The 23,149-nt window shown below is 39.0% G+C and overlaps 1 protein-coding gene across 1 annotated transcript in view; it reads left to right on the plus strand.

Annotated features, from left to right (window-relative positions):
* MLIP (muscular LMNA interacting protein) overlaps positions 1 to 12,792 on the plus strand; it is an 82,313-nt gene extending 69,521 nt beyond the window's left edge. Inside the window, exons 10-12 of the mRNA XM_054279054.1 lie at positions 1,847 to 1,891; positions 7,649 to 7,774; positions 12,754 to 12,792. Coding sequence (XP_054135029.1) covers positions 1,847 to 1,891; positions 7,649 to 7,774; positions 12,754 to 12,792 — 210 coding nt within the window. The remainder of the gene's footprint in view (positions 1 to 1,846; positions 1,892 to 7,648; positions 7,775 to 12,753) is intronic.
* Positions 12,793 to 23,149: the final 10,357 nt, after the last annotated feature.

The following is a 23,149-nucleotide window of genomic DNA, read 5'->3' on the forward strand; positions in this document are numbered from 1 at the left end:
TATTGAAACATTAAACCCAATTAACATAATAATTCTCTCTAGTGTACACACTTACTGCAGGTTCCACATTTTACTTGCAACTCATTTAGTCATGTGGTGAGAAATCTCAGCTTCCTATTGATCATTCAGCATTTCTATTGAATCTCAAATCAAAGCAGTAATGGCAAAGCAACAGAGCTCTCCCAGTTTTATGCCAGCACAGTGCTTGACTGATCAATTCAATTTTGCTTCCTGAATGTGGCAGTATGCATATTTTATTGCATACTGTGATTTTTGCTTGACAGATTGTGCTGGCTCATACTAATTAGGAAGAATATCAGAGGAGAGCTTTTTAATGAAATACAAGAGTGTACTTCAGAGGTAGTCTTTGAGAACAGAGTGTATTTAATAACACTCCGATGCAAATCTCCAGCTCCCAAAACTGAAATATGGACATATACCATAATTTCAGGCATCCAGCTTAGGGAAGCCTAGGGATGACATGGAAAATCACCCTTACAAACACTTTTTTTTCTGTTTCCACCAGAACTTTCTAGATGAATGAAACAAAGCAATAGTTATAAATGTGTTTGAGGATAACACAGAGGTTTATTGGAAGGCCGATCTTTCCTATAAATTGTACAGGTGTGTTGAATTTTTTGTGTGCCAGGAGACAGACTGGGGTCCCCAGGCTGGGCTGTGGTGCCTGAACTTGATGGGTCCAGGCTCTCCTGTCCTCTGCCATTGCTGTACTCTGCAGTAATCTCCTGAGGGGTATATCAGGTGTCTTTAATAGCATAGGTGCATCACAGCTCTTTCCTCCTCTCTCACTCTGCTTCCTTAGTAGGATGTAAAAAGGCTATTTCTGCCCCAGTTAATAATCCAGGAGGTGGTTTGTCCTCTGGCCATTAGAGAAAGGACACACAGAAATGGTTTTCCATAGAGTTATCTTATTTTTGTATTTACAATATCTAATATTGAGATGCTTGTCAAAATGTTGCTTGGAAGGCATTTTTGGTTAAAAGAGGAGCTTAAATTTGTTTATGAGTAATGATTAAGTGTTATTTATAACCACCACATGTAAAGGTATATGTATGCATACATGGTAATATTTCTAATTACTTCAATAGGTTATAAAAAATATAAATGTATGTTGAAATAGCCTGCCGTTTAACAATTAAAATGTCATAGATTTGCCTTGGCCTCAGCTACCTTTTATATTCTCATGAACTTCAGAACCTTTCAAGGATGTAAATGATTGTACAAAGAGCAAGTGAGTGTATAACTAAGTACCACAGTTGTAATTTAATGACATTTAAAACTGTATGGTGTTTGATATGATTCTATTCACCATTTAATAATTATGCGTATCTGTTGGCTTTAGGGATGATACTGCTGATTTTTAATAATAATACAATTATTCTCTAGATAGGAATTTCTCATGATTAACTGGATATTACTGACATGTATGCTTAAGCAGGATTGTTCTGGTTCTCCTACTATAAAGTGAGAAAAGGTTGAGAAGGTACTCAACCCAGTACTAATGTTTAAAACATTGATGCTGCAAATTAACAGACAATGGCAGGCTCAGAAAAATAAGATTTAAATTTCAAGATTAGATCAAGATGAAAAACAGAAATTTTGTTGCACTTGGAAAAAAGAATTCCTAAAATCTTAACAGGCATTTGACTATATCTAGAAATAAACTGGAAATGAGATTGTTTTATATTCTTTCATACCACTGTGTCATTGGGAGAACCTTCTCTAGCTAAGTTAAGCCTAGTGCTGTTCCTGAATTTTTTTCTGTCATCATTGTAATCACAAAGATATTGCATGTAATACTGTATATTTTCATCTTTTTTTGCAGGCCAACCTTTACAAATCAGTGCCTATAGTAACTGAGAGTCAGCTGGTATGTAGAGCACAGCTGTGATACACTGTTTTCAAAACTTGCACAAGATAAAATTTTATTAATTATTTGCTTTCTTAGTCCTTTGAAAAAAACTCCAGTCAATATCTTTTTACAAAGCTGCATGGCTTCTACAGAGCTGTATTGTTGTTTTTTTTTTTTTTTCTGTGCTGAATTACACACCCATTTCAAGTATCTGTAAATCCTGACACTACTTGTAAACCCATGGGCCAAATGCCAAACTACAGAGTCATCCTGGATCTTGAGGTGCATGACAGCAGTAGAGTCAGCTGCTGCTTCTTGAACTCTTTTAATATTCCACTTGTGCAGTTTTGTTTAAATGCGAAATGATTCTACCATCTGTTTTCTTCTTACACTCTATTTTACATCAAAGCTGCTTTAATGAGTGAAAAGCAAGGGTAAGATCAAGTAATAAAGGGAAATTATGTATCAGATGTTCATTTAAGCTCTGATCACAATTTCATCTTGTTGGAGACAAAATTTCTGAAGAAGAGTCAGAAGAGAAATCATGGAGCCTGTCCAAGTGACAGTGATCATTAATGGATGCTTAGGGAAAAAAGGAGATGTGGATGAGAATTTTTTCCCTTGTATTTTAAATAATGGAATCCTAGAGACTTCCTGAATCAATTTCTTTTCCTATCAATCTTTGACTAAATCTGTTTTCATGATTTTTCCAGTTACTTTTTGAATTTTGTTATATTTTGATCTTTATAACATTCTCTAGCAGCAGACTTTACTTTAAATTGTCCATGATGCAAAATAGTACTTTAGTCCTTTGTTTTAAGCCTATGATTTGACCTCAGTTCTTGTACTGAAATAGCATATAATTTTTCTTACTTTGCTTTCTAAATAATATAAGATTTTCTAGATATTGCAATAATATCTAGACCTAGCACTACCATTCATGTCTGTTTCATGTAGAAAATTAAAAATTGCATTTTCACTCTTTGAAAAGTATGGATACTATCCCAAATCACTGATGATCCTCCTTGCCCTTCTCTATATCTTTTTCAGATATTTGTTTTTGAGATTGGGAGACTAAAACCATAAACTGTTCTTATATAGCTCTGAATACAGAACTTTCTATTTACATGAGGATGTAATAAGGTCCTTTATTGCTGTTTCTATTCCTTTCTTAATGATTTATAGTTCTTTATTTAGTTCTTCCTACTTGCATTGAGCAGCAATCCAATGTTTGCAAAGAACTATACACAATAAAGTCAAGATATATTTCTTGAGTAGTGAGAGCTGGTTTCTCAGCTAATTAGCTTATTGGTGCATGAGCATGAGGAAATTTGGGATGTAGTTTAGCTTTTTGCTGTGAAATGTGTCAATGCTGAATTCAGTTATGTTTCACCTGCCTTTTATTATTCATTTACTCTGTATTTTAGGATCTCTCTGTAAGTTTTTGCGCCAATATTTTTAGTCCTCTAATCAGTATTACCACCAAACTTTGTCACCTTACCAGACAATCTTTTCTGTCTGATCTGCATCCATAATTCAAAGCCCAGATTCCCAAGCAGATTTCTCAGGAACTCCATGACTTGTTCCAACCCTGGTGCTGGGGACAGGGACACCTTTGACTACACCACATTGCTCAGAGCTCCATCCAACCTGACGAGGGCTGGGGCATCCACAACTTCTCTGGGCAACCTGTTCCAGTGCCTCACCACTCTCACAGTAAATAATTTCTTCCTAATATGTAATCTAAACCTGCCCTCTTTCTGTTTCAAGCAAATCTCCCTTGTTCTGTCACTGATGGAATGGGGTTGCAACTGGGACCTGACCCACCAGTTTCAGCAAGATCTCAGGGGCAGCCAGGGTCATAATAACAGGGGAGAAAATTAGAGGTGAACCTGCCCATACCTCTGCCAACATTCAGTCTTCTCATTTTTTGGACAGATACTATGCAAGGCTCATTTTCATGCAAAATACCTTCAGTTCCTGGGGGAGGGTGGCCCTGTCCATGCTGCCCATAGAGAGGCACCCCAGACCAGCCTGTAGATTATTTCTATTTGTGCGTTTGCTGACCTGGGCCAAACCCATGCCAGAGAATGCCCTGGCACTGGGTCAATATCAATGATTATGGGTCAGTTCTGGAACTTGTGCTTTGGCCCTGTGTAATTTGCTGAAAGTTCTGTGCACATATGATGGCAGCCCAGTGCTACCACGACAGCCTTTACCATTTTTTCATGTTGTTGTAGGAAGACCAACAGTTTCCTTGGAAAAACTTAGTCTTAAATTGTTTCTCAGCATGTCAGCTGTGACATTTGTCATCAAAGAAAGAGTTCAAGTTCTTAGTTTTGGATCAAAGATTTTATGTAGTTTGTCAGAGTGCTAATAAAGTGTTTAGAATTCTGGCTGCTGGCTGATATCTGTCACTGTTAGCAGAGTCAGACATAAACATATGACTCAGTCAGCATTTGAGTACATGATGTTGTTTAGAAAATGCTTCCTTAAAAGCATTTCTACGGCATGCATTTGGAAGAGGTTTCTTACATAAGGAGAGTAGCTTATCCTTGATGATTTCAGGTACCACAATGGGCTTTTGATTGCATGGTTACATGGTGTGGAGGAGTGTCAGAAGACCACATGTCCTTTGTCTGCATAATAATGACTTGATAGCAACTGCACCTTTCTTATTAAATTTACTTTATTTTGAAATCCAGACATTTTACAGATGCTTTTCAGAAATATTGATAGAAAAATAAGCATCTTTTGGTGAATCCTACAAAGATATAGTCATGAAATATGGACTAGAAATTCATTAAATAAGCACTGCATCATTGAAAAAGTTGATCTTTGTAATGAAAATGTTTTTGATCCAGCTTGACAGTTACTACTCTTTAAAAAAAATTAATATCACTGCATGGCTGATTTTTTGCTTTCAGTTGAATATTTTTCTTGCTTGATGAGACAAATGAAAGGGCCCCAATCTGTGGAGAGGACGGAGAGTAGAAAACACAAATCTAAGAGAAGATATTTTGCTCCCTGGGCCTTGCTCTGCCCAGGAGTGTTGTGCTCATGCCTGCCTCTGCTGCCTTCACCTCAGAGCCTGGGCTGAGCTCTGTCCTTTCCCAGGGCAGAAGCAGAGCACAAAACACCCTCTGCACCCTCCCCTCAATGGACATTGCTGGATGCCTGCAGATCCTGTTTTAAGGGGATCCATAACTCAGTTTACACACTACATCCAGCAATCTCAGCTGAATCATTTTAAGCTTACTTTCATAGTAAACTTCTCTTTTTCTGGACTGACTGATGAAATGTATTGCTATTATAAATAGACAGCAGGGTGTTATTGAGTATACATATTTATTTTATAAATAAATCTAATAGTGGATCAAGTTTCTTCTCTGCATTTTTATACCCAGTTGGATACTGAGGATGGGGAGCTGTGACAACACTTATTTCTCAGTCCCAGCTGGGCAAGCTGCCTCTCTGTGGTGCAACCACAGAAGGAGCTCAGCAGCAGTCCTGTTGTTACTACCTTCATCAGTTGTGACAGAGACCACTTATTTTCTATGGGTTAGTCATAACAGAAGAGAATACAACTGACTCATTTAAAAGTTTAAATTCAGTCATGGATCTTGGAAGACTTGACTGCTTTTAAAATTCCAGTGAGAAAGTGTACTTTTTCTTCCTTTTTTGGCTCACTGAACCTGTTTATTTTAAAATTATCCCTTAGCCTCTGTTTAGAGTTTATGCCACAATCCATCTTGTCAGATTTTACAGTAAGAATTTAAAAAAAAATCACAGATATACTAAATTGAGACGGTAATAGTCAATTTTTTTGGTTCACTGGTTGACAACCAAGGAATTTTTTCTTGGTGAAATAATCCAATTTGTCTGAAATGATAGGTATCACATATCCATGCTGATCAGATCCTCTAAAAGTGTACTTTTCCAATTGAACTCTTAAAGATACTGTCACTGTCATTGAGATGAGTGGCTCCAGTGCTGGCATGATTGGCAGTGGAGCGCTGTAGTGGGGTGCAAGAGGGGCTTCCTGAGCCAGGGGAACCTCAGATGGAGCTGGAGAGAAGAACTGCTGGATGGCCAGGCTCAGAGAGTGGTGGGGAAGGGGGTTAAATCTGGCTGGTGGCCAGCCACAAGGGGTGTTCCCCAAGGCTCAGTATTGCAGCCTGTTCTGCTTAGTATCTTTATTGATGATCTGTGTGAGAGGATTTAATGTACCCTCAGCCAGTTTGCAAGTTGGGTGTTGATCTTCTGGGTAGGAGGGTTCTGTGCAGAGGGATCTGGACAGGCCGGGTAGATGGGCTGAGGCCAATTGTATGAGGTTCAACAAAGCCGAGTGCTGGGTCCTGCCCTTGGGGCACAACAGCCCCATGCAGAGCTACAGGCTGGGCCAGAGGGGCTGGAATGGGGCCCAGTGGAAAAGGACCTGGGGGTGCTGGTCAGCAGCAGCTCAGCATGAGTCAGTATGAGCCCAGGTGGCCAGGAAGGCCAGTGCCATCCTGGCCCATATCAGCAATAGCGTGGCCAGCAGGAGCAGGGCAGGGATTGTCCCCCTGTGCTCAGCACTGCTGGGGCCACACCTCCAGTGCTGGGTCCAGCTCTGGGCCCCTCACTGTGAGAAAGACACTGAGGGGCTGGAGTGAGTCCAGGGAAGGGCAGTGGGGCTGGGGCAGGGTCTGGAGCACAAGGGCTGTGAGGAGCAGCTGAGGGAGCTGGGGGTGTTTAGCCTGGAAAAAAGGAAGGTCAGGGGAGACTTTATCACTGTCTACAAGTGCCTGAAAGGAGGCTGTAGCAAGGTAGTTATAAGACAAGAGGAAATGGCCTCAAGTCATGCCAGGGAAGGTTTATACTGAACATTAGGGAAAGTTTCTTCAAGGCTGCACAGGGAATTGGTTGAATCATCATCCCTGGATGAATTTAAAAGATGTGTAGATGTGGCTCTTAGTGATATAGTTTATTGGTGGACTTGGCAGTGGTAGGTCATTGGTGGGACTTTATTATCTTAGAGGCCTTTTCCAATAAAAAAAATTATATTCTATGTGTGTATCATTTACAGTACCTGAAATAAATATCGTGTCTCCACTTTTGGTACTCTGTCTTAAAATTTCCTCTCATTGGACATAATATTCTGCAGGTATTTAAAAGATGTGTAGATGGAGTGCTCAGGTACATGGTTGACTCAACAATTGTAAGGGTCTTTTCCATCCTGTGATTCAGTGACTCTATGACTCTATAAAGTCCAGCACACAATCACTGGTATTATTCCCCAATAAGACTTTTCCTAACATGCTTCTACCTGGGTATAAGTTAACAGCATCTCAGGTTGTCCTTCCTTCCTTCCTTCACAGTTACTGTTTTGAGGAGCCCAGTGTAAAAGCATATGTGTGGCTGTGCATAAAGTGTGACTTGAACTAATCAAGCTGCAGCTGAACAGCCAGAAAAAAAACCAGCCAGCAAAACCCACAAACCATGGTCTGACAGCTCTGTAGCTATTTTTTGTCAGTCATAAACACATGCCAGTGATGAAGTTCTGTGCCTAAAAGCAGCTCTTGGAACTTTTCCCCACTATCTGTATTAGAAGTAGTCCAGGCAGCATGACGCCTGACTAATTTTGGTGGTGAAACACATCATTAAGAAAATTTGTTAAAATATACAGTACAGCCCCACCAGAATTGACTTGTCTAACAAATATTCTGTAAATGGTAAGGTGTTTTATGTGGTTCTTCTTCCATCTCTTTTCTCCTGGGTGTGCTATGGGTCAAGACAAAACCTGGTGTTATTCGTCCCGTGCTGGTGAAAGCAAAGAGCTCACAGCAAAAGGAGGAGCCCTATCAACCCAATCCTTTTAAAAAGTACCTTGAAGAAATCAGTGATCAAAATATTGAGCAGGTGAGTAGCTCTCACTCTGAAGGATTTTGTAGCCTTAGCTAATTTCCCTAAAGATGAAGGAATAAACATAGATCCTTGTTTTCTTGTTTTGCTCCTGTCTCTTCTTTTTTTTTTTTTTTTTTTGCAAAGTCAGATGATTCCCCAAGGGGCACCTGGCTCCCAAAGGAAAGTCTTCAAGCTGAGATGGGCAGCTGGGCTTTCTACAGGGTCATTTTGTTTGGTGATGTAAACACCTGTATGTTGAGGAGAGGAGCTTTTCATGATGTCTGTAAAAAAGAGAGAGACATTGTAGAAAAAAGAGGGTTGAAATCCTTCCTTTCCCTGTCAAACAGATATCTAGGTCATATCTACTAGAAAGTGCTTCCTTCATCTGGGGCCCAGACCTGAATCCTCTCTGAAGAAAATGATAGTGAGGACTGGACAAGGTTCACAACTTCCTCTCCAAGGCAGACTGAAGAGGAGCTCCAGTGTGTTTCTGTTTCACTTCCAGTGCATATCTCCTCCAGTCCATATCTCCCCCAGTCCATATATAGACCAGTCCATGTCTCCCCCAGTCCATTTCTCCCCCAGCTCCATGTCCATGTCCCTCCACAGACTGAGGGTACAGTTGTACCACATGTGGTACTGAGGCAGCAAAGATGCTGTCTTCTCCCACAGCCCTCTGCGTGATGCTGTGGGATCACTTTGCAAAAACACATCTTGGGCTGTGCTGACCTGTATGAGGCATTATCTCAGAGAATCTCCAGATAAATGTCTGTGACAGCCTTTCCTCATGCATTTGTGTTTGTGCCCATTATTGGGAAAAAAACTGTACATATGATGCACAATCTGAATGTCCCTGTAAGATTTTGTTATTAACCTATTATACCTATTAACCAGTATGTTCCAAATCTTCCATCTGGAGGGAAGTAAAATGAAGCCAATAGTCCTCTTGTCAGACACAATGTGAATAAAATACCTTACTAATTGAATTTCTCTTACTCCTGTGTCTCCTTACGCCTCTCTACTCATATTAGACATTTTTGCAATGGCAGTTCTCTCTTCTTCCTTTTAAAACAGAATTTAATTAAGAATTTAATTTTAGCTCTTTCCATTCCTCTCCATAGCTCTGATTTGATGTAGAAAAATCCAAGAACTCCTCAAGAGTACTGCAGCAGTACAGAGGAAAATAATTGTGGTATGAGTGAGTTCCAGCAACACGTATGGGTGGCATCGGACAGTTTCCATAGAATGTAGACTTTATATAAAATATTGGAAAAAATGAATAAAAAATAGTGATTTTCAGTTTGACTTTGAACTTTTGAGGTTGATAGTGAATATTTGAGTTCAGTGACTACAGGTGAGTTGATAGTGAGTTATTCATGCTTTAACTTACTGAAAGCCTTCAGATTCCAAGGTGCTGTGCTGCCATTTTCCTGGGATGAAAGAGCAGGAGAGTTATCTGGACATTTTACTATAGAGCTTTTGCCCTAGGCCACCTCAGCAGAGCCTTCCTGTAAAGGCAGGGGCAGATCCGACCTCCCTTTCATCAGGGCTGGACACTGATTATGCTGGCTGTAGCTTTACTGATGAAAGTATACCAAACTTCCTCTTTTCAGACAAGTATAAACCTGGGGTTATTACCAGGGCTTGAAGCATTATGACATTTGAAGCTGTGGAAACCAATCAACTTATACTTTATAAACTACTTGTGACACATATTACTGAAATACTGGCAGCATAATAAGTCTAATGTTGTTGTTACAATAGAAGGCAAAGTTATTTATGTGAAAGCTGCACATTAAAATGAACAAAAAAAATACTGCATTGTCTTTAATGGATGGAAAAGTTGATTTCACAATTAATAGGTTCCGTTTTGCTTCCTTTATGTAAATAAATTATGTTGTACGCTTTATAGTACTAACAAATTGATATCTTTGTCCTAAGCTAAGTAATATTACAAGTTGCTGTAAAATACATGCTATTTTAGAAGATCTTTATAAAGACATCTTTGTTCTGAATGACTTGTATTCAAATGGATTCACTTAACAGAAACTGGTTTTGTTTGTGTGAGAAATGGCTGTATGATTCTCGTTGTGGTCTCACAGAACAATTAATAGTATAATGTTATGCTGATCTAGGGAAACACTGAAGTGCCAAACAAGACAGCATATGCTCTTAATTTCAGCTCCTGCCTCCCAGAGCAGGTTCGTGGTACTGATATCATATCCCTTGTGGGTGGAGGGGACTTGGGTGCCCAAGTGAGGGTGTTCACAATCTTTCAGCACCTGTGAAACTTGCCTGAGGGATTTTAGTGCCTGTAGGGGGGCTGCAGCACTGACTGTGGAACTGGGCTTGGTGCCAAGATAATAGCTTGAAAATTGCTCTGGTTGTCTCTAACTGTGGAGTTTTTAGCCTGTAAAGACTAATGACTCATTCTCCCCCTTCACCTGCTCTCAGTAAAATCATTTTTGGCTGCATGCTGGCTGACTTCTAAAGAGGGGGAGTTCTTTCTACCAATATTTCCCCCAAATTTGGTAAATTAACTGCTTGCATGCGATATAAGAGCTGGGAATTAAAACTAGGAGACTGGTTTAGGCATTCTGTTCTCTGTGGAGGAGCTGGTGCTAATCTGTCCTCAGATAAGAATTTAGGAGTCATTAATTGTGGCTGTGGACCAAAGTGCTCATACTGTTTCAGATTTTCCTTGTTTTTCTTTGCAGATTTTCCCAGTCATGCATGGGAAGTTCAGCTCTTACATTTCTATTCTCTCTGAGTTTTCTTTTCCTTTCTTTCTAATACTGTTGCCAAGAACAACCTCTCTAGGTAACGTTGCTGCCTCTCCTTCACGTAGCCCATCTTGAAAGGACAGACCCTTTCAGGCTGCATCTTTGAGGAGGGTAGAGAGTAGATGTGATTCCAGATGGCATCAGATTTATTAATTTACCTCTTTTGATTTTTCTTAGACCTCTGCAGTACCTCCCTGCCCTGCTGAACCTCTCAGTGTGGCACTGAGCACTGGTGACTGTGTGGGTGACATTCAGTTTGAGACATAATGATGCAGCCAGCTGTAACTGCTGACCTTCAGCTGCACATCCCTCTGTTGAACACACTGGGTGTTCTGCACACCAGAGAGCAGCTTGTTTGTTTTTCATTTCATTGAGAAATGTCGTTATGTGGAAAAGTCAATTTCCTTTAGAATGGAATAGTTTTTCGTTTAACAGGTAGATGATCTCACGCAGATAATCCAAAGTAATTAACAGAGGAAAAATATCTAAATTAGCACAGATCATCTGGAAAGGATGTAGTTCAGCTCACAGATATCTTTCATCATCTGTGTTCTGAGCACAGTGTGTATAGATTTAGACTCATGTCCCAATAAAATTTATAAACCAAGGAAAAGCCCCAATTTATTTTGGCTTTTTTTTTTTCATGTTAGCATATACTGACACCTTTTCTTTTTGCTTTTTTCCCCACCCTGAGGGCCTATAGAACTGGTATTATTGTTACCTAGGGGACATCCACACCTCAAACACTTTTTACAGAGAGAGTATCATGTTATTGAGGTTCCAATCCAACACTATTAAGCTTCCCACATTTTTAGATGCCTTTACTGGAGATTGTATTTTTCCCATCATGAGAAAGAATTTTTTTTTCCTCTTAGTACGTGTCAGTAGCGTTCTAGGATTTTTCTAAGTATGTCCCACTTTGTTCAAAAAAGAACCATGAAATACACTGGAACTGGAAATAAATCTGTAACAGTGCTGATATGACAGCTTTATGAAGATTTTGATTTGAAATTGAAACAATTTTTTTTGCAGGAAAGTTAAGCATTTTGCTACATAATTATATGAAATGATTCATAAGGAATGTTAGACAATTCATGTGCTTGTAAATATTTATTAGCAAGAATGTTTACAGACCCCTTTGTCATTTAAAAAATAAATAACTTTGGGCAATGGAAGAAGAACGATAAGGATGAACTAAAGAGATATTAGCTCCATTTGGTGTGAACCTGTGTGACCAGTTTGCAGAGGTTTAGCATTAGTAGGGGCAGGCCTGGTGCCTTTGAAGAGGCATGGCCGGAGGCAAGGCTGGTGTGAAGTGGCTGGGCTGCTGCCCAGCTCTGATCCTCTGCTTGCTCATGCTCACTCTTTTGGTGGGCGATGCATTAGCTTCTGCTGGAACTAATCACAGCTCTTGTCACAAATTTTCTGGTTCTTTGGCTCAAAGGCACAGCACAGTGGAGTTGCTGGTCTAGACCGCCAGCCAACTGAGTGAGAATCCAGGATGTATTATGTCAACAGCCTTGACAAAATCTAAGGGCAAGATGTGTGCCAAAACCTGGGTATGCCTCCTTGACTCTATCCCAATTCTTTTGAAAATCTCTGTTTAAAAAGGGTTTTATCCTTAGGTGCAAAAAGAGCATACATATTGGGTTTTCTTAACCAGAAACACTATTAACTACTGACAACGTAGAGCAGCAAAAATTATTGTGTATACACCTTCACTGGTTTAACACCTAAATGTCTCAAAAGTCTTGTTGGAGTCTTGCTAAAAACCCTGGAGTGCTCCTGCTCATATACAGATACAGCTGTCTTTTGTACCTTTCAGACACTGTTTTTACATTGGTTTTGTTGCTGTTTTATTAAATCCCCCAAACATGATGATTTTATCTTACCACAGGATCCTTTAGGGATTTTCTTTTCTGTTGCTTGAGCACCAGTTGAGCTGCAGAAGGGAGTTGCACTGGACCCCAGTCAATCGAAGTATAAGTGGTTTAATGGGACATCTACTGCAGGTTTTTGGTGTGTGCACTTTCATGCCAATCAAAATGTTTAGTGTAGATTGTATTGTATTGGCATGAAAGTTCAGTAGCTTTCCTGGATCTATCAAGATCTAGGAGACATAAAATGGTGCAAGAAAAGCACTTTGCTTTCTGCCCAGACTTTTTTTTTTGCACCCATTAATTTTTTTCTGTTTACTTTTCTTTTTCATAGACAATTGTCTCCTACACCCTCTGTATCCGACTAAACTGATCCCTCCAGCTAAGTCCCCTTCATGTCCTCCCTCCATCTCCCTCACTGACTGTCCAAACTCTGGACTTTCAGCCACTTCTGTTGTGTGTTATGTTCATGAGAATCCTTATAGCCCTTACAGACACAACTTTTTGTACAATGAGGTGAGCATCAAGTATAGTGTGATTCAGGATCTGTGTAGGCTGTTATCCTTTTAATTCTAGGCAGAATTCAGTTGAGTCATTAGGATTCAGTGCTGGTAAGAGCTATGGAAGATGTATCTCACATGAGCCTGTGTGTCCAGCTCCCCTGGAGATATTACAGCTCTTCCTTTCCTGACACGGCTTATGTTGGGTCTGGCTTTCTCTAGACCGGCTAGGACAGGCTCCCACCACTTTTCATTTAAACTATTTCTTCTCTAAAGCAGTAGTAAAGTATTTCTTCCCTCATGCTAAGATTAGTTTTAACATTTCCCCTCACTAAAGTAATGGGGTATTTATTTTTTCCTTGGTGATTGAGCAAAGGGAGACAAATCTGAGAGAAATACAGACTTTTCCAGTGGCTCTCTCTGTCATCCTGACAAGCAGTTTTCTCTTGCCAGTGCAAAGTGAATGATGTTCTTGCTGACATTTTTATCTTCTTTGCAACAGCATTGGAGAAGTTGGACAAAAATCTCTGTAGTCTGAGGCGTGTGGGTAACAGGGCTGGCTAATGAGCGTTGTAAGGTGAAAATTGAAGTATTTGTGCCTAAATTTGTGCCTAAATTGAAGTATTTTGATGAGCAGCTGACACAAGATATTTACAGTACCTCAAGAGAGCTCCTGCCCTAGAAAAGCATCAGTTGTGGAAGTTCATAAAAGATGCTGTTTGAAACCTCTCAGATGCATCTCTTCTACTTCCTCTTTTTCTAACACAGAATCTGTCTGGAAATGATCAAACCTTGTTTCCAGGAGAGACTGTCCCACTCTGAGCTGCACAGTGTACTTTGTTTGGGATGCAAGAGGTTAAAACGTTGGCATTGGGTGCTGTTTATTTAACGCTGTGTCCTGGTTTCCTCTTCAGGGGAAGTACCAGGGTGAAATATGTGTCACTAGTTGCAGGCACGTTTGACAAGGAGTCAAGACTGCTTTGGAAAAATGTGTAATCTCTGCAGAGGATACATGTTGATCAGCTGTCAGACTCTAAAGAAAAACCTGGAAATGCCTTTCTCCATTCTAGAAGCATGGTTTAGGTTAATAGGCAATGTCAATAGTGTTTGATATTGGCCCCTCCATCCCGTGGGATTTACAGAATTTACCATTTTACCCACTTATGAGGATGAACCAGGAATAAAATTAGAACTAAAATCAACCTTTCACTCTGTCTTTGAGACAACCTGAACAAAAGCACCTTTTCCCATCTGAGAGACTGGTTTAAACAGAACAAAAGTTCTGTTTAAATTTTTACTGAACTGGGCTGACATATTTACTTAGGCAGAAAAGATTTTACAATGAAATATTTTGGAGAAGTTTCCTGGTTCATTGTAGGCATTCACATGAACAAACAAATAATTCATCTGACCAATAAAACCATTGCTTTTATAAGGAAAATAGGTATTTACTGTTGCTAATGAAAACAATGCTAAAAACTCACAAATTTGAATAGAAAAGTGAGTAAGTCAGGAAAAAGTTGTCTGAAGGTAACTAAGAGAGTGTAATTTTTTGGTATATCATGTCAGCTGTTCTTTGGCAAACAGAATAATCAGATGTCAATACTGGGCTATTTTAATACAAACAGAGTTTTTTCCACCTCAAAAGCAAATATTCATCAGTTAGATTTTTTTATGCTTCTGTTTTGGTCTATAATATTAACATTCATTGATAAACAAAGGAATATTAATTTTGATTTTGTTCTCATAACCAATATTTAACATTTGAGTCAGTATATGCTGATAAAATTCCTAATGGTATTTGCCTATTATTTCCTGTACCACCCAACTAAAATCTTAAGGTAATATTTTTAAAAAGAGATTATTAAATTTATTGTCATAAATACTTGCAGCAGCAGAAAACATAGCACAGCAGACACAGGATAAAGTGCTGACATTTCAAACAGTTAGACCCATTCTGTAAACAACATCCTGACAGCATGGGAATTTCTTTCTGTTCTCTACTAAACCTGGACTACTTTCTCTGTTAGTTCCCTGGATTTTCCCCTTTCCACTTGCCATCCTTTAGGATAAGGAATAACATGCAGTGACTCACCTGCTGTCTCTCCAGCCACCCAGTAAACACATGGTCAGTGTCCACAGGGTCAATCTATGAACGATAAGTTTCTAATTACGTGTTGTGTTTTGCTTCACCTTCCACTAGAGGGCAAAACCAGCTGGTATAAATTGTTATAACCATTCTAAATATGTTAAAAATGCAGTATTGAAAAGGGGCAGGAGGTCACATTGAATTAAGTTATTCTCCACCTCTACTATTGTTAAAAAATTACCTTAAACCAGTGTTGCCTCAGAAATGGGAAATGGAAACAACCAAAATGATTACCTATGTCTTATATTAGGGAGACTGGATATGGTGAGGACCTAATGCCAGGATCATGTCATTTGTTGGCTCAGGGTATAAGATAATATCAGCTCTATTGATCTGAAATGCTTATTGTGGTGTTGTTCAGGCAGGCTTGACTTGGTGCCAGATTGGTTTTTTGAAGTACCTGATCTCCATAGGTGATGAAATTACAGAGATCAAGCTGAAAGATAGACTGGGCAGTTTTTGTTGATTATAACTGTTTGAAGTGATGAAATACATAATTTGTATCCCAATAATTTCACAATGTGATTTTAAGATTTCATAGAAGGAGGCAGTGGGAAAAGGTATTGTGTCTCTCTCCTCATATCTGTGCACAGGCCACTTCTGAAATAAAAATGTTGTCCACTTCATTGAGCTGATTCTGTTCTTACTTGCCTTGTTATCTCTCTTGTCCTCTCCTTCCCCACTCTGTTGCCCAGCCACCAGGTGTTTCTGCTCTTATTTAAACTCCCCAGACTTTAATAATTACATTATTTAAAAGTTTTATTATTTAAAAAGCTCCTTTTCCTTTTGATTGCAACAAAACAACTCAAGAAAAAGGAGTGACATACAAGTGTTGCAGTGATGGAGAGGAAATGTGGAACTCTGTGGTTTGCTCCAAAGCATGGTTCTGATGGGAATCCCTCCAGTCTTTAAGGGAGAAATGTGGAAGAGCACAACTCTGCGCCTGGGATACTGTGTCCAGTTCTGGTCTCTGCAATTCAAAAAAGATGCAGACAGGCTGGTAAGAGTCGAAAGAAGAGCCACAGATGTGATCAAAGGACTGAGAAGGAGAACCTGTCGTATGAGGAAAGACTGAAGGAGTTAGGTCTTTTCTTCCTGGAGAAGGGGAGGCTCAGGGAGGACCTCTTCACAAGATTCTAGTACTTAAAAAGCAGTCAGGGAGAGGACAGAGGCTTTCTCTTCTTATGGAGCCACCTGGAGAAGACAAGGTACAATAGGTTTCACTAGCAGTAGGAGAGAATTAATCTTGTTATACAAAAGATTTTTTTTTTTTGTGAGAGGGATCAATCACTGGAACAACCTCTTTAGGGATGTTCATAATCCCCACCAGAGGTGGTTTTCAAGACGTGTTTGGACAGAGTGCTAGGTAACCTCACCTAGGCTCTGTTTCCCTCAAAAGGCAGGGCCCTCCCAAACGGTGCTCTTCTAAGATTCTGTGCTTTATAGGAGGCACAATAGATGTAAATACCTCTCAGGGCAGAGACCACTAGCTTTTAGAAAATTAGCTATTTTTTGAAGGAGAAAGGAATGACCTGCTCAAGCAAAGAGACAAGAAATGGATGAGTGTAGCTCCTTCAGTCTCTAAGTCTCCAGTGCCTTTCAAACTTTTCTTTCTGGCAACAAGGGCTGAATACACAATTTATGAACACTCCTGTGAAAATCTCCCTGTTTGTTAAATATTTAGCAGCACAACCTTTGAAAATGGATTGGAGGGAACTGCCTTTTTGCAAGCAGTGTGAGAAATGTTAAAAAATTACCATTTCTGTCCGGTCAGGCATTACTTATAACAGTAGCAGAGGACAAGTTCTCTCTAATGTCCAACTTTGTGCTCAAGCCAATTTAATTTTTTTCCTTAATGGTCTAAATGGAATTTTCTTGAAACCACTAAATGCAGTCATGCCAAAAGTGTCAACTTTTCATAATCACTTGCAGATTTCCAGGCTCATAGGAAAGCAGAATATTTAAAGGGAGTCTTTATTATTTTTTAAATGAAATCTGTGGTGTTTACTTCACTATCCAATCTCCTACTCATTGGAGTTTGATTAATAGTAGCATTGTGGGAAGTGACATTCTGTGAATACAGCAGCCTTTCAAGGTTGCCATGGAAAAGCACTTTTCTCCCAGACATCATCCCAACAGCTTTTATTTTCTAGAAGACAATTTCTTTCTCTCTTTTGAACTTTGGTATTTAAATGTTGCACTTGTGTAAGTGTATTGTGGTTGATCAATCTACTATCTGCGACCCAGAAAAATTGCTTTGGTGTAAAAAAAGATATCAGAGGTAAACAAGTCAGTTCATTAGTGCTGAGCTAGAAATTGCAGCTCCTTGTTAGGAAAATAGTAATGATTAATATTGCTGTGTTTTCTTTGTATATTATTTTATAGCATTCTTGGGCTTAATGATTTATTTTAATGATTTCATATTTAGATGATATTTCTATCACTTTTGACTTGGTTTGATAATGCCTTCAGAAAATGTATCCACGGTCCCTGCTCAGCTTATCTTTAAAGGAAGGTGTTTCTCTTGAAACACTTTTTAGAAAGATCATAACTTTCTAAACATAATCAATTGCTTTCTTTCAAAACCCATTGAATTAGCAACAGAACTTGAAGTTATCTTAGGCTCAACAGAAGACCCAGGAACAGGCCCTTAAATGGAGGCGTCCTAAGTCTGGCACCACCTGGAATGACCTTAGCTACCCATTTCTCTGGAGACAGCTCTTCCAGCAAAAGAGAAAGGAATTGATTACAGTGTCACCACTTTTGGCCTGGGCAGTTTGACAAGTTTGAGAGCCTTTCTGTCCTATTTCCAGGAGGAGAAGCTGCTGAGGGTAGCACCCTGGCATTTCTTTGGTGTGCTGCTGTTCATTTAGAAAACATGCACACAATGCAATGAGATCCAGCCCCAGCAGGCACTTCCTGTGCTTAGAAACCAAAACATGCTTCCCAGTGAACACACCCAGGAGTGTTCAAGTTTCCTCTTGAAACATAATTACAGCCACTTCTATTTCTTTCTGCCTTTTCCTCTATACTGGCTGTCTCTGCTAGGACAGATTAAACCAGTCTTAAGCACCAAATAGCGCTTTAAGATGTTTTGTCTTCATTCTTGGAAGTCTCTACATAATAAAAATTTGAGTGAGTTCATCCTTAAATGTGGTTTCTAGGGTGATGGCATCTGGTCTTCTGCATAGTGGATTTCAGGCAGACATTTTTTGTGCAATAAACATTCCCAAATATAATAGAAATTCTAGCCCTAGCTAGCAACTCACTTCTGAGAATAGAAGCAATCCAGAGATAAAGGCTCTTATTAACAACAGTAGCAGAAATATGTAATTGAGTGAAGAATACCAAATCAGATTTGGTATGTATGAAACCTGTATGAGAAACAAAACTTGTATTTGTGTACTTTCGATTGAAGATAGTGAGCAAGCAAGACCTAAAGGAAAAAGAAAATCATAATTAATGGAAAAGCAGTCAAAGTTATATCCAAAGCACCCAGAGCTATATAGACATTTTAATTGCCCATATTTCTAAAATGTATACTCTGAAATACAGTCTTAATTCACTCCAATTTCAGTTATGTTAGATAAAAGCATAAAATATAACTAGTTCTGGTAAAATTCCAAGGATGTACTCAGATCTTGAATTCAAGAAGTCAGTATTTACTGATTTACAGAGATGTTGTGAACTAGCTTTTTCTTTTTCTCAGTTAAAACTAGATATAATTAGTTATACTATAGGCTGAATATGATCTTAATGCAAATTTTTATATAATAGGTGACAATTACAGACGTGCACTCTTGAAGATTCATTAAAAGTTTCTGGTTTGAACTTAAAGTAGCTAAGGTAAAAGATCTCTTGCATCAGAAGCTTGCTCAGAAAACAGGGATTTTTCAGCAGCTAATCTGCTAATAAAATATGTGGGGGAAATTCAGCTCTGAAAATTAAATCCAATTCATTTCACAGTGCCACCTGGAAAGTGGTTAGAGTTGCTTGGATATTTTCATTCAACTAGAAATGAGCCCCTTCCTTGGGCAGGAAGCATCTAAGCAATAACTATTTCGATGAGTCCATAAATAGTTCACATTCAATATGCTGAGGGAAATTTCAAACACTTGTGTTGTTGGAAATTCTGACATTTTCTTGCCAATACAGATTAAATTTTGAAAAGATTTGAATACTCCAGTAACCAATATGCATCCTTTGGGTTACATGAACTAACTCAAAGCAGATAACTCTAATCCATGTCATTAGAAGAGATTTTCTCTGCTACCTTACCCTATGAATGTGTTGGTTGTGGTTCTCATGCCTCGAGGCTTCATCATGGGTCTGGAATCCTTGCTGCCACCAGCTCCCACAATCACCAATAGTGAAATCAGCCCTGCAAGGAATTGCAGTGCTTCATTAACCCACAGCAGAAAATAGAGGCTCTTAACATGATTGCCACAAAGCGGATAGTGAAATGCATCTTAGTATATTATGGAAGTGATCCAAAATGAAACATCCAAGATGGAAAACACAAGGTTGTAGTTGCAGATAGGTTTTCTTGCAATTGAATGCTTCATTTTAATTTTCTAAATTACTATCAAGAATTTGCAAGAGAAATCAAAATATTTTGCAGAAAGCTTAATTTTTTGTTGTTGCTAGTATTTTTCATTGAAAAATAATTTTGGCAGAAAATCCTCAGGAAAATCCATCATGGACAGGCCCTGCATGTGAAGTTAAACTCAATGTGGGAAAAAGCAGCCCAAGGAAAATTAGTGCACTGCAGGGCTTGCATACATCTCCCTCCCACTCCACTTATAGATAAGGAATCCTTACTGCAAAGCCTTGTAACTCTTCCAGCCTCTGGTATTCTCTGGTATTAGGCTGCCCAGAGAATCTGTGGATGCTCCGTCCCTGGAAGTGTTCAAGGCCAGGTTGAATGGGGATTTGAGCAAGCTAGTCTAGAAGAAGGTGCTTCTGCCCAAGGCAAAGGCATTGGAACTAGGTGGTTTTTAAGGTCCCTTCCAAACCAAAACTTTATATGCTTTTATGATTCAATTTAGATTCGAATCTCTCAGTCTCACTGCACTCTGGTGACCTCTGGGCCTGTGTCTGGTAAGAACCTGTCAGGAAACGGTGCCTGTGTGAGAGTTGTTTCTTTTTTGCGGGTAATTTCAGTACCTGGAAAGAGTTTTGAAATCTTCAAAATAAAAGCACATAGCTACAATAGTGTATAATAAGGATTTTCAAGTCTGTCAGGATGGTTTACTGCATAAGTCTGAAGGCACATTGTAAGTCTGTATTGTGATTGCTATTTCTATTTTCCTCTTCATAGAGGTACAAGATGCAAAAGAATTTGGTGCTTAAGGACTGAATCTTTGAAATATATTTTATACTGTGTCCTTTCAAAGAGACTAGAGACATTAAAAACATAAAATAACCCTTTACATTATATTATTTTCTTTCCCCTTAGTTGAAAGTATTCCTTTCTGTGCTTCTCTAGGTGGTTTCCCATTTATTGTACTGAGTATTTCATGTTCATTTTCACTCAGATAAAGCAGAGAGACATAAAACTGTTTTATGAAAATATTTGCTTGTTGTACGTGTTTAATTTAGTGTTTTTAGTCTTCCTTCCTGTTGTGAAGGAATGTATCTATGTTTAATAAAGGTCTAGAGTGCCCAATTTATTTTCAAAGAGTAACTTGACAGAGTAGTATAAATGTAAATGTTCTCTGGTTACTATAGTTGAAATATTCTTACTTCCTATGTATGTTATCTCACAGTGGTTCCAGTTTTAAGCTGGTGCCTCAATTAGCAAAGGTTGCAGACCCTCCAGAGAGCGACTTGGATTTATGAAAAACATCTTACACTGAGAACAATTCAGAAAGCTTTATATTAGTTCAGAGGCAGCTGTGATTCATAGCACAATAAAGATCAACAGACCTTTTCAAGGCAAATATGTCTTGCTGATTACAGAACTAAATGAGCAAAGGTCTAATGAAGACATTATATAACCACCTCTTTCTAAGCCTTGTTTTAGTCTGTAAGAGGTTATTTTGGGCAGGTATAAAATTTATCTTTGAAATTACATGCTGCAAGTACTTATACATTGTAAAGATACTCTGCTCTCCTCAGTACAATTTTGCAGACACAAATGCAGATTTGTCTGGTTTGCTCTTCCACTGTCCTTAGAAATAATAAATAAAAAATGCCACATCAAGAGAAATTTGAGTAACATCTGGAAAAGTTAAAAATTGTTGATTAACCTTTTAAGAGTAATGCAGAATTTTTTAACTGTCACAGGAAAAAAGAGTGGTAATTATAAAAGCAATATTCATCTCCCACCATCAGCAGACACAATATTTTCATATTTGCATAGGAGATAGGGCTTCTTGCCAGCTGCTTTGACCTGAAGATGGAAGAATGCCAATGACAGAGTTTGATGAGGTCTCACTGATACTACACACCCATAAAAAGTACAAAGTCCTACTTGCATTCACATCTCAGATCTGGTGGACGCAAGCACATTCCTGCATGACTCTGAGGGGTGACAATGACACAATGTCTAGTAAGAAAGGGCTAATCCAGCCTCATTCTGCCTACTTCATATTCTGAAGTAGAACTTTGAAGTTGGCTGTGTCATGTGCATCAAGAACACACAAAAAATAATATTTTTAAGGAAAAATCAGTAAGAACAAGATTTTGTAGCCTTTTGGTTAAACTCAGGACAGGTATGGGACATTTTCTAAACAAGGCAGACACATTTTGGTTTACACTGACACTTGATGGAAATAACACATGTAATCAGCCTCTGGGTCTTTGGGCTGATGTCAGCCAGGCCAAGGCATTTGTTTCCTTTGCAGCTGGCAGAGGCAGAATTGAATGATTTCAGGCAAGATCTGAATACCTTCTTTTCAGGGACCTGCAAGACTAAGTGTTATTTCAGCAGAAAAAAGGGTGCAGCCCTTGGTTTATGTGTTCTATATTCATTAAAGTACTAACTAAAGTTCTTTATAAATGAGTTATAAGTTGCTTCCTTAAGACTAGACCCACCTGGCTAGTAGAATGCATAGACTCTTCTATGATAACTTCAAGGGGTTTTGGTCAGAGAAGCCTTGTGGAAACAGAGAGGACTCAATATTGTTTACTCAAAATTGTTTACAATTTTTTCTTAATTATTATTTGGTGAATTCCTTGCCTTCTTTTAATTAAATATCTCCAAACCTATTAATATTAGGAGTACCTCTCCATAAAATAGAAATCATTTTCCTCCCTATGGAGACTGTCACACAGTTTGGCTCTTGAGTTTGAAAAGAGGATGCTATCAAAATAAGGGAAGAAATCTATTTCTTGGACAAAAAAAGGTAATTACTCTTGTCAGGTCTAAGGATGGACTTGAGACCTCATATTCAAGAAAAAAGGTAAGGCAGAATCATGACTGAGAGGGGCATTTCAGGTTAAGAGAGCAGGCAGTGAGTACCAGCAAGAAAGGCCAGGATGAGACAACACAATAGAAGTGCATTTTTCATTGATTTCCTCTCTGTGCAATTTGAGGTGTTCCTTTCTCAGGTCACTGCCTGACTAGGGAGCTTTTCTTTCTTATGAGAAGTGGAGAATTCTTCTCAGAGGGCTTAGTTGTACATCAATAAGTGAACAGAATATGAAAAATACTTTCCTTCTTCTCTTTGTGGTTGACCCTTCTTACTTTTTCTGGGATACAAATGTGGCATATTCTGATGAGACAATGAATATCTCAAGTCTAGGGTTTCTTCCAATGGGATACACTTGCCAAGATGCCACAAGTGTTGCTAGAACTTTGTACCTGTGTGTCATCAAGGATTGCCTAGGCTTGGTAATCCTGGGATGCTGGGTTTGGAAGCAGAACATCTGTTCCAAGCAGACCATCAAACACCTCCTGTGAGTGCAGCAGCAGGAGGTGGTGTAAGGTCGGGGGGAAGCCTTGGCCTGATTGACATTGGGAGCCACAGGAGTGTCAGAGGAAGGGATGTTGCCATTTAGAGGACCCAGGTACCTTATCCCTTCCTTACCCTTCTTTTGCCTAAATTTACTCCTTTATAAAAATCTATTGAATAAAT

The sequence above is a fragment of the Melozone crissalis genome, unplaced genomic scaffold (genome assembly GCF_028551555.1).
Source record: "Melozone crissalis strain CALT ecotype California unplaced genomic scaffold, PUWL_Pcris_2 ptg000027l_1, whole genome shotgun sequence".
In the NCBI taxonomy this organism is placed as follows: domain Eukaryota; kingdom Metazoa; phylum Chordata; class Aves; order Passeriformes; family Passerellidae; genus Melozone; species Melozone crissalis.